This window comes from Microcaecilia unicolor, chromosome 1 (genome assembly GCF_901765095.1).
Source record: "Microcaecilia unicolor chromosome 1, aMicUni1.1, whole genome shotgun sequence".
NCBI classification, from domain to species: Eukaryota; Metazoa; Chordata; class Amphibia; order Gymnophiona; family Siphonopidae; genus Microcaecilia; species Microcaecilia unicolor.
Window position 1 is genome coordinate 344,046,915 of NC_044031.1, and position 12,564 is coordinate 344,059,478.

At 52.2% G+C, this 12,564-nt stretch overlaps 1 protein-coding gene across 1 annotated transcript in view; it reads right to left on the reverse strand.

The window, feature by feature from the left end:
* Positions 1-12,564, reverse strand: part of KIF15 (kinesin family member 15) — a 1,036,090-nt gene that overhangs the window by 986,592 nt on the left and 36,934 nt on the right. The window contains 1 exon segment of the mRNA XM_030209299.1: positions 1,003-1,186. Within this exon segment, the coding sequence (XP_030065159.1) occupies positions 1,003-1,186 (184 nt within the window).

The following is a 12,564-nucleotide window of genomic DNA, read 5'->3' on the forward strand; positions in this document are numbered from 1 at the left end:
GGAGTTTAAGTATTTGCTCTTTGCAGCCAGCATAGAGCGAGTTGCAGTAGTCTAGATGGCCGAGTACTAATGATTGTACCAGATTACAGAAGACGGTCCTTGGGAAGAAAGGTCTTACTCTTTCATTTCCACATTGAGTGGAACATCTTTTTGGTTGTGTTTTTCACGTGATTCTCAAGTGTTAGGTGCCGATCAATGGTGAACAAGAATTTTTAGGGTTTCCGAAATTGGTAGATTTAGTTTAGGTGTATTGATGGTGGTAAATTTGTTTGTGTTGTATTGAGAGGTGAGTATTAGGCATTGGGTTTTTTCTGCATTAAGTTTCAGTTGAAATGCATCATATGTAGACTTTGGATGATGTCGTTGGAGATTTCTTTTAGGTCTTGTTTGAATGGGATGTGGATCATTACATCAACAGCGTATATGTATGGGTTGAGGTTTTGGTTTGATAATAGTTTGGCCAAGGGTATCATTAGGTTAAATATGGTCGGTGAGAGGGGGGATCCCTGTGGAACTCCACATTCAGGTGTCCATGTGGCTGATGTAAAAGAATTTGATGTCACTTGGTAGGAACACATGGTTAGGAATCCCTTGAACCAATTAAGAACGTTGCCTCCGATACCGAAGTATTCAAGGATATGTAGTAGAATTCCATGATCAACCACGTTGAAGGCGCTTGACATGTCGAATTGTAGAAGTAGTATGTTGTTTCCGGTTGCAATCGTTTGTTTGCATTTAGTTTTGTTTTTTTGTTTTTTTTGGGGGGGGGGGGGGGGGAAGGAGAGTGAAAATTTTATGAAAGGCATGTAAGTGCATGTGTTGCCTTTACAAATAGGCACAACATAAGCATCAGCTTCTTTATAGCCTAGGTACCCAAAGTTATCCTTTTAAGTGTTTTCTACTTTGTCAAAAGGCAAAAATATATGATCCTAATGAAATACAAAACATCACAACAATTTTCACAGCTGACTAAATTTTCATTATAAAATTAACATTTTATACCTGGGTTGAATCCATACTTGCAACATGATCATATGTGAAGATTCTAGGCTCTGGCTTCGAATGGAGACGGATGGTGTTTGACGATAGTATAGATAAACACAAGCTTTGCTCTCCATCAACAGGAATCAATGATCCTTCTAGAGGACGGACTCTCACAGATACTCGAATGGCATCACCTTCATGGCTTCAGAGAACAGCAAATGTTAGAAGAACAAGCCTATGTAAAATCTTTTTTCCCCCATCAGTTATTTGAAGTTCAATACGGTACACATTATAATGAAAAACATCATGGACTAGATTATATATATCACGCCTAAAAAAAAATCTGCGAACAAAATATACCTGTATGTATTCTATAAAGTACACCTAAATTTAGGCATACTATAGAATATCCCTAAATTTCCGTGTGGTTTCTAGAATATGCCGAACACCCATCCGCTCAACTAAATTTAATCACGGGTAATTATACCTAGTAAAACTTGGCATAAATGCCTATGCCTAAATTAGGTGCACAAGAGCAACAAGAAGAGTCCAAAGACTCCCGCAAAAAGGCAAAATAACAACAAAAATGAGCGGAAACTATCCAGAAGGACCAGACTGAAGCCACAATTATGGAAACCAAAATAATTTATTACGACCCAACACGGTCCGTGTTTCGGCCAAAAAGGCCTTCCTCAGGGGTCTAAAACAAAGATATAACAATGACATAATAAAAACAATATCTAAAACAAAGATATAACAATGACATAATAAAAACAATATTACACATATTACAATTTGTCCAAAAATCGCTTGTAACCACATGCACAGATTTTAAATGTACATTCTAGATGTAAAATGTTATTTTAAAGCTACTATTATTATTTATTATATATAACATGTGCCTTCATATGTTTTTATATTGTTTTTATTATATCTTTGTTTTAGACCCCTGAGGAAGGCCTTTTTGGCCGAAACACGGACCGTGTTGGGTCGTAATAAATTATTTTGGTTCCCATAATTGTGGCTTCAGTCTGGTCCTTCTGGATAGTTTCCGCTCATTTTTGTTGTTAAATTAGGTGCACACCAGGTGTGTTATATAAAGCGAATGCTACATACCTGTAGAAGGTATTCTCCGAGGACAGCAGGCTGATTGTTCTCACTGATGGGTGACGTCCACGGCAGCCCCTCCAATCGGAAACTTCACTAGCAAAGGCCTTTGCTAGTCCTCGCGCGCCCATGCGCGGCCGTCTTCCCGCCCGAACCGGCTCGTGTTCGTCAGTCCCATATGTAGCAAGACAAAACAAGGAAAGACACAACTCCAAAGGGGAGGCGGGCGGGTTTGTGAGAACAATCAGCCTGCTGTCCTCTGAGAATACCTTCTACAGGTATGTAGCATTCGCTTTCTCCGAGGACAAGCAGGCTGCTTGTTCTCACTGATGGGGTATCCCTAGCCCCCAGGTTCACTCAAAACAACAAACATGGTCAATTGGGCCTCGCAACGGCGAGGACATAACTGAGATTGACCTAACAATTTATCCAACTAACTGAGTGTAGCCTGGAACAGAATAAAAATGGGCCTAGGGGGGTGGAGTTGGATTCTAAACCCCGAACAGATTCTGAAGGACTGACTGCCCGAACCGACTGTCGCGTCGGGTATCCTGCTGCAGGCAGTAATGAGATGTGAATGTGTGGACAGATGACCACATTGCAGCTTTGCAAATCTCTTCAATAGTGGCTGACTTCAAGTGGCCACTGACGCTGCCATGGCTCTAACATTATGAGCCGTGACATGACCCTCAAGAGCCAGCCCAGCCTGGGCATAAGTGAAGGAAATGCAATCTGCTAGCCAATTGGATATGGTGCGTTTCCCCACAGCCACTCCCCTCCTGTTGGGATCAAAAGAAACAAACAACTGGGTGGACTGTCTGTTGGGCTGCGTCCGCTCCAGATAGAAGGCCAATGCTCTTTTGCAGTCCAGTGTGTGCAGCTGACGTTCAGCAGGGCAGGAATGAGGACGGGGAAAAAATGTTGGCAAGACAATTGACTGGTTCAGATGGAACTCCGACACAACCTTCGGCAAGAACTTAGGGTGAGTGCGGAGGACTACTCTGTTATGATGAAACTTGGTGTAAGGGGCCTGGGCTACCAGGGCCTGAAGCTCACTGACTCTACGAGCTGAAGTAACTGCCACCAAGAAAATGACCTTCCAGGTCAAGTACTTCAGATGGCAGGAGTTCAGTGGCTCAAAAGGAGGTTTCATCAGCTGGGTGAGAACGACATTGAGATCCCATGACACTGTAGGAGGTTTGACAGGGGGCTTTGACAAAAACAAACCTCTCATGAAGCGAACAACTAAAGGCTGTCCTAAGATCGGCTTACCTTCCACATGGTAATGGTATGCACTGATTGTGCTAAGGTGAACCCTTACAGAGTTGGTCTTGAGACCAGACTCAGACAAGTGCAGAAGGTATTCAAGCAGGGTCTGTGTAGGACAAGAGCGAGGATCTAGGGCCTTGCTGTCACACCAGATGTCAAACCTCCTCCATAGAAAGAAGTAACTCCTCTTAGTGGAATCTTTCCTGGAAGCAAGCAAGATACGGGAGACACCCTCTGACAGACCCAAAGAGGCGAAGTCTACGCTCTCAACATCCAGGCCGTGAGAGCCAGAGACTGGAGGTTGAGATGCAAAAGCGCCCCTTCGGCCTGTGTGATGAGGGTCGGAAAACACTCCAATCTCCACGGTTCTTCGGAGGACAACTCCAGAAGAAGAGGGAACCAGATCTGACGCGGCCAAAAAGGAGCAATCAGAATCATGGTGCCTCGGTCTTGCTTGAGTTTCAACAAAGTCTTCCCCACCAGAGGTATGGGAGGATAAGCATACAGCAGACCTTCCCCCCCAGTCCAGGAGGAAGGCATCCGATGCCAGTCTGCCGTGGGCCTGGAGTCTGGAACAGAACTGAGGGACCTTGTGGTTGGCTCGAGATGCAAAGAGATCTACCAAGGGGGTGCCCCACACCTGGAAGATCTGGCGCACTACTCTGGAGTTGAGCAACCACTCGTGAGGTTGCATGATCCTGCTCAACCTGTCGGCCAGACTGTTTACGCCTGCCAGATATGTGGCTTGGAGCAACATGCCAACGGCGACCCCACAGCCACATGCTGACGGCTTCCTGACACAGGGGGCGAGATCCGGTGCCCCCCTGCTTGTTGATGTAATACATGGCAACCTGGTTGTCTGTCTGAATTTGGATAATTTGGTGGAACAGCCGATCTCTGAAAGCCTTCAGAGCGTTCCAGACCGCTCGTAACTCCAGGAGATTGATCTGTAGATCGCGTTCCTGGAGGGACCAGCTTCCTTGGGTGTGAAGCCCATCGACATGAGCTCCCCACCCCAGGAGAGACGCATCCGTAGTCAGCACTTTTTGTGGCTGAGGAATTTGGAAAGGACGTCCCAGAGTCAAATTGGACCAAATCGTCCACCAATACAGGGAGTTGAGAAAACTCGTGGACAGGTGGATCACGTCTTCTAGATCCCCAGCAGCCTGAAACCACTGGGAAGCTAGGGTCCATTGAGCAGATCGCATGTGAAGGCGGGCCATGGGAGTCACATGAACTGTGGAGGCCATGTGGCCCAGCAATCTCAACATCTGCCGAGCTGTGATCTGCTGGGACGCTCGCACCCGCGAGACGAGGGACAACAAGTTGTTGGCTCTCGTCTCTGGGAGATAGGCACGAGCCGTCCGAGAATCCAGCAGAGCTCCTATGAATTCGAGTCTCTGTACTGGGAGAAGATGGGACTTTGGATAATTTATCACAAACCCCAGTAGCTCCAGGAGGCGAATAGTCATCTGCATGGACTGTAGAGCTCCTGCCTTGGATGTGTTCTTCACCAGCCAATCGTCGAGATAGGGGAACACGTGTACTCCCAGCCTGCAAAGCGCCGCTGCTACTACTACAGCCACGCACTTCGTGAACACTCTGGGCGCAGAGGCGAGCCCAAAGGGTAGCACACAGTACTGGAAGTGACGTGTGCCCAGCTGAAATCGCAGATACTGTCTGTGAGCTGGCAGTATTGGGATGTGCGTGTAGGCGTCCTTCAAGTCCAGAGAGCATAGCCAATCGTTTTCCTGAATCATGGGGAGAAGGGTGCCCAGGGAAAGCATCCTGAACTTTTCCTTGACCAGATATTTGTTCAGGGCCCTTAGGTCTAGGATGGGACGCATCCCCCCCGTTTTCTTTTCCACAAGGAAGTACCTGGAATAGAATCCCAGCCCTCCTTGCCCGGATGGCATGGGCTCGACCGCATTGGCGCTGAAAAGGGCGGAGAGTTCCTCTGCAAGTACCTGCTTGTGCTGGAAGCTGTAAGATTGAGCTCCCGGTGGGCAATTTGGAGGTTTGGAGGCCAAATTGAGGGTGTATCCTTGCCGGACTATTTGAAGAACCCAACGGTTGGAGGTTATAAGAGGCCACCTTTGGTGAAAAACTTTCAACCTCCCCCCGACTGGCAGATCGCCCGGCACTGACACATTGATGTCGGCTATGCTCTGCTGGAGCCAGTCAAAAGCTCGCCCCCTGCTTTTGCTGGGGAGTCGTGGGGCCTTGCTGAGGCGCACGCTGCTGACGAGAGCGAGCGTGCTGGATCTTAGCCTGGGCCGCAGGCTGTCGAGAAGGAGGATTGTACCTACACTTACCAGAAGAATAGGGAACAGTCTTCCTTCCCCCATAAAAACGTCTACCTGTGGAGGTAGATGCTGAAGGCTGCCGGCGGGAGTACTTGTCGAAAGCGGCATCCCGCTGGTGGAGCTGCTCTACCACCTGTTCGACTTTCTCTCCAAAAATATTGTCCGCTCGGCAAGGGGAGTCCGCAATCCGCTGCTGGATCCTATTCTCCAGGTCGGAGGCACGCAGCCATGAGAGTCTGCGCATCACCACACCTTGAGCAGCGGCCCTGGACGCAACATCAAAGGTATCATATACCCCTCTGGCCAGGAATTTTCTGCACGCCTTCAGCTAGCTGCCTGACCTCCTGAAATGGCTTGGCTTGCTCAGGAGGGAGCTTGTCCACCAAGCCCGCCAACTGCCGCACATTGTTCCGCATATGTATGCTCGTGTAGAGCTGGTAAGACTGGATTTTGGCCACGAGCATAGAAGAATGGTAGGCCTTCCTCCCAAAGGAGTCTAAGGTTCTAGAGTCCTTCCCCGGGGGCGCCGAAGCATGCTCCCTAGAACTCTTAGCCTTCTTTAGGGCCAGATCCACCACACCAGAGTCGTGAGGCAACTGAGTGCGCATCAGCTCTGGGTCCCCATGGATCCGGTACTGGGACTCGATCTTCTTGGGAATGTGGGGATTACTTAGAGGCTTGGTCCAGTTCGCCAGCAATGTCTTTTTTAAGACATGATGCATGGGTACTGTGGACGCTTCCTTAGGTGGAGAAGGATAGTCCAAGAGCTCAAACATTTCAGCCCTGGGCTCATCCTCCACAACCACCGGGAAGGAGATGGCCGTAGACATCTCCCGGACAAAGGCCGCAAAAGACAGACTCTCGGGAGAAGAAAGCTGCCTTTCAGGGGAGGGAGTGGGATCAGAAGGAAGGCCATCAGACTCCTCGTCAGAGAAATATCTGATTTCCTCCTCCTCCCACGAGGCCTCACCATCGGAATCAGACAAGTTCATGAACCTGTGTCTGAAGCCGTGCCCGGCTCGACTCCATGGAAACACGGCCACGGTGGGAGCGTCGAGAGGTAGACTCCCTCGCCAGCACCGGCGAAGCTCCCTCTGCCGACGTCATCGGGGAGCCTTCCTGGGAGGCGACCGCAGTCGGTACCGCAAGCGGCACCGATGTCGGAGACCTCACCCCAGGCAAGGGGCCAGCCGGCGCCTCACTCGACGGTACCGGTGGCGCAAGCACCCCCGGTACCGGAGGGGAAGGGCGCAACAGCTCTCCCAGGATCTCTGGGAGAAAGGCCCGGAGACTCTCGTGCAGAGCGGCTGTGGAGAAAGACATGGAAGCCGATGCAGGCGTCGAGGTCAGAGTCTGTTCCGGGCGTGGAGGCTGTTCCGGGCTGTCCAAGGTGGAGCGCATCGACACCTCCTTAACAGAGGGTGAGCGGTCCTCCCGGTGCCGATGCCTACTGGGTGCCGACTCCCTCGGCGACCCAGAGCTCTCGGTACCGATGCGGAAAGGAGACCGTTGTCGATGCTTCTTCGACTTTTTCAAACGAAGCATGTCACCGGAACTTCCCGGTACCGACGAGGAGGACATAGAATCCAGCCGTCGCTTCCTCGGGGCCGAGGCCGAAGGTCGGTCGGTCTCGGGGAGGCTATACCGCAGGAGCCCTCAGGGTAGGGGGAGACCCACCCGAAGGCTCGCCACCACCAGCAGGGGAATGGACAGCCCTCACCTGCACTCCAGTCGAAGCACCACCGTCCGACGACATCAGCACTAGTGGAGGTCCCGGTACCACCAACGCCGACGCACTCGATGCCCCCGGTGCTGTTGTCGACGAAGAGCCCGAGAACACCACGTTCCACTGGGCCAATCTCGCTACCTGAGTGCTCTTCTGTAAAAGGGCGCAAAGACTGCAGGCAGTGCCCAGCCCCCAGACACTGAAGACACGACGCGTGCCTATCAGTGAGCAAGATTACCCGGGCACACTGGGTGCACTTCTTGAAGCCGCTGGGAGACTTCGATGACATGGGCGGAAAAATCATGCCGGCGAAATCAAAATTCGTAATGGCGATTAAGGGCACCAAAAATAGGGAGCGAAAAAACCCATACCGAGGCCTGAAAAAAAGCCAACCCCGAAAGCGAAAGGAAACTTACGTAGGGGAAAACAAACTGGACACACGGGAAGGGACAAGACCGAAAGGTCTCTTATTTTTTTTTTTTTTAACAAAATCACGAAGACGCGCGAGGGTCAACTTTGAGGGGCGCAAAACAGCGCAAAACATGACCGTCCCGAGCGCGGACAAAAGAAGACTGACGAACACGAGCCGGTTCGGGCGGGAAGACGGCCGCGCATGCGCGGTGCACATCGGCGCGCGAGGACTAGCAAAAGCCTTTGCTAGTAAAGTTTCCGATTGGAGGGGCTGCCGTGGACGTCACCCAGTGAGAACAAGCAGCCTGCTTGTCCTCGGAGAATTCGCACAGATTTTAGAAATGCCCACAAACCGCCCATTCTACACCTACAGAAATGCCCCCTTTACTATGCAACTTTTCTTCTATGTTTGTGCAGCGCTGCGTATGCTTTGCAGCGCTATAGAAGGTAAAATTATGTATCATACCTGATAATTTTCTTTCCATTAATCATAGCTGATCAATCCATAGACTGGTGGGTTGTGTCCATCTACCAGCAGGTGGAGATAGAGAGCAATCCTTTTGCCTCCCTATATGTGGTCATGTGCTGCCGGAAACTCCTCAGTATGTCGATATCAAAGCTCCATCCGCAGGACTCAGCACTTAGAGAATTACACCCACAAAGGGACACTCTGCCCAGCTCACCACCGCCGAAACGGGGGAGGGGAATCCGTCCAGCTCATCCCCGCGGAGCGGGGGAAGGACACCACCCCGCCGATGCGGGGGTATCTGGCTTATCCTGCAACCGCGGGAGGAGCTGACTGACCCTAACACCGCCGAAGCGGGAGGGGTACAAAGCTGCCCTACAGCCGCACGAAGCGGGAGGGAGTGCCGGCAGAATTTATGTCTCAATCCAGCCCTGTAAAACAGAGGGGAGAGGAATGCAGCAGCTCACTAACACAAACTCGTCTCAACTCTTGAAGAATCCAAGTGAAAAAACTTGAACACGAAGTCCTCCTGAAGTAACTGAAGACTAAACTTGAACCTAAAATTCAACCAGAATATAAACAGTACAGATATCTGGGAGGGGCTATGGATTGATCAGCTATGATTAATGGAAAGAAAATTATCAGGTATGATACATAATTTTACCTTCCATATCATCATGCTGATCAATCCATAGACTGGTGGGATGTACCGAAGCAGTACTCACCCAGGGCGGGACATTGAAATCCCTGACCGCAACACTGAAGCTCCAAACCGGGCCTCCGCCCGAGCAGCCACAGTCAAGCGGTAATGCTTGGAGAATGTATGGGCCGATGCCCAAGTTGCCGCCTTGCATATCTCTTCCAAGGAGACGGACCCGGCCTCTGCCATCGAGGCCACCTGAGCTCTTGTGGAGTGAGCCTTCAGCTGGATAGGCGGCACCTTCCCCGCGGCCACATAAGCCGCTGCAATGGCTTCCTTGACCCATCTTGCCACTGTAGGCTTAGCAGCCTGCAGACCCTTACGAGGACCTGCAAACAGGACAAACAGATGATCCGATTTCCGGAAATCATTGGTCACTTCCAAGTATCTGATGATGACACGTCTCACATCCAGATATTTGAGAGCAGAGTATTCCTCTGGGTAGTCCTCCCTACGAAAGGAAGGGAGACAGAGCTGCTGATTCACATGGAAGCGAGAAACAATCTTGGGCAGGAAGGAAGGCACTGTGCGAATAGTCACTCCTGCCTCAGTGAACTGCAGAAAAGGCTCTCGACATGAGAGTGCCTGGAGCTCGGAAACTCTTCTGGCTGAAGTGATAGCCACCAAAAAGACTGCTTTCAACGTCAGGTCTTTCAGAGATGCCCTAGACAAGGGTTCAAAAGGCGGCTTCTGCAAGGCTCTTAGCACCAGGTTGAGATTCCACGCAAGCACCACTGAGTGCAGAGGAGGGCGCAGGTGATTAACTCCCTTGAGAAAGCGCACCACATCTGGCTGCGAAGCCAGGGAAGCACCCTTCAGGCGGCCCCTGAAGCAAGCCAGAGCCGCTACCTGGACTTTAAGGGAACTGAGCAACAGGCCTTTCTCCAGACCTTCTTGCAGGAACGCCAACACTGAAGAAATTGGAGCAGTGAAGGGAGAAAGTGAGCCTGCTTCACACCACGCTGCAAAGGTACGCCAAACCCTGGCGTAAGCAGTAGAAGTAGAGCGTTTCCTCGCTCTCAGCATAGTGGCGATGACCTTGTCTGAGAAGCCCTTCTTTCTCAGACGCTGCCGCTCAAATAGCCAGGCCGTAAGACCAAAGGGGGAGGGATCCTCCATCACCACGGGACCCTGACGTAACAGGCCCTGCTCCACTGGCAGCCGCAGAGGATCGTCGACTGAGAGCCTGATCAAGTCCGCATACCAGGGACGTCTGGGCCAGTCCGGACCCACCAGGATTATCCGGCCCGGATGCTTTGCCACCCGGTCTAGCACCCTGCCCAACATGGGCCAGGGCGGGAACACAGAGAAGCTCTTGTGTCGGCCACTGTTGGAGAAGAGCATCTACTCCCAGGGATCGAGGGTCCCGTCCTCTGCTGAAAAAGCGCGGCACTTGGCAATTGGCCGATGACGCCATCAGATCTAGGCTCGGCTGGCCCCAGCGCTTCGTGATGTCCAAGAACGCCTGAGCAGATAGCTGCCACTCTCCGGGCTCCAAGGTATGGCGACTGAGAAAGTCCGCCTTGACATTCATGACTCCGGCAATGTGGGCCGCTGACAGCTGTTCCAGGTTCGCTTCCGCCCACTGGCATAGATTCATGGCCTCCTTGGCTAGAGGGGCGCTCTTGGTACCTCCCTGGCGGTTGACATAGGCCACAGCCGTGGCATTGTCCGACAGGACCTGTACTGGCTTCAACGCCAGTACCGGGATGAACTCCAAAAGCGCCAACCGAATGGCTCTGAGTTCCAGGAGGTTGATAGACCACTTTGCCTCTGCAGGAGACCAGAGCCCCTGCGCTGTCCTTCCCAAGCAGTGGGCTCCCCAGCCCGACAAAGAGGCGTCCGTCGTGACGACAATCCACTCCGGGGTCACCAGAGGCATTCCTGCAGACAACTTGTCTGTCTGCATCCACCAGCTCAGCGTCTTGCGCACTGCTGGGTCCAAGGGAAGGCGCACAGCATAATCCTCCGACATCGGAGTCCAGCGCTGCAGCAGAGAGTTGTAGTGGTCTCATTGAGCCCTGGCCCAGGGCACTACTTCCATCGTGGCCGTCAGAGCCCAACAGCTGCACATAGTCCCAAGCCCGAAGAGGAGAGGCTCCTAGGAACTGGTCCACCTGAGCCTGAAGTTTGACAATCCGATTGTCTGGCAGGAACACTCTGCCCACTTGGGTGTCGAATCGAACTCCCAGATACTCCAGGGACTGAGTCGGGCGCAGCTGGCTCTTCTCCCAGTTGATGATCCACCCCAGGGAGCTCAAAAGAGCAACCACCCGGTCCACAGCTTTGCCGCACTCTGCATAAGAGGGGGCTCGGATCAACCAGTCGTCCAGATAAGGATGGACTTGTACTCCTTCCTTCCTCAGGAAGGCCGCGATGACCACCATTACTTTGGAGAAGGTCCGCGGAGCAGTAGCCAACCCGAACGGGAGGGCTCTGAACTGGAAGTGTCGGCCCAGAACGAGTTGATGAGGAGGCCAGATGGGAATATGCAAGTACGCTTCCTTGATGTCCAAGGATGCCAGGTACTCCCCTGCCTTCACTGCCGCTATAACAGAGCGGAGAGTCTCCATGCAAAAGTGCCGAACTTTCAAGGCCCGATTGACCCCTTTGAGGTCGAGGATAGGCCGTACAGAACCTCCTTTCTTTGGTACCACAAAGTAAATGGAGTAACGCCCCTTGCCAAGCTGATTTTCTGGCACCGGAACGACCGCACCCAGGCGGATCAGATTGTCCAAGGTCTGCTGCACTGCCACAGCTTTGACCGGAGACTTGCAGGGAGAGAGTACAAACCCGTCTCTTAAGGGTCGGCAGAACTCTAGCTTGTAGCCGTCTCTGATGACTTCCAGCACCCAAGCGTCTGAAGTTACCCTGGTCCACTCGCCCAGAAACGAGGACAGGCGTCCTCCAATCTGCACTGGGGCGTGGACCAAGTCCCCGTCATTGGGTACGAGACCCTGGGGGAGGACCGGAGGGAGCACCTCCGGGACAGCGGTCTCTGCGAAAGGAATGCTGCTTGGGGGAGAAGTTCCTCTTGAAGGAAGAGGGGGCAGAGGAGCCCGACCTGCCCGGGCGGTACCGACGGGCTTCCTGAAACCGTCCTCTGGAGGTACCGGGACGAGAACTAGCCCGAGCCCTGACCTCTGGTAACTTCTTGCCCTTAGACGTGCCGAGATCGGTCACGATTTTGTCCAGCTCAACCCCAAAGAGCAGCTTGCCTTTAAAAGGCAATCTAGCCAGGCGGGATTTAGAGGCGTGGTCAGCAGACCAATGCTTCAGCCAAAGCCACAGCCGCGCAGAGATTGTCTGAGTCATGCCTTTAGCTAAGGCCCTCAAGACATCATACAGCAAGTCTGCCAAGTAGGCTAAGCCCGATTCTAGGGCCGGCCAATCAGCCCTCAAGGAAGGATCCGAGGGGGAAGCCCGCTGCACCATAGTCAGGCACGCCCTGGCCACATAGGAGCCGCAAACTGAGGCCTGCAAACTTAAAGCAGCCGCCTCAAAGGACGACCTTAAGGCCGCCTCCAATCTTCTGTCTTGGGCGTCCTTTAGGGCCGTGCCACCTTCCACCGGCAACGCCGTTTTCTTAGTCACC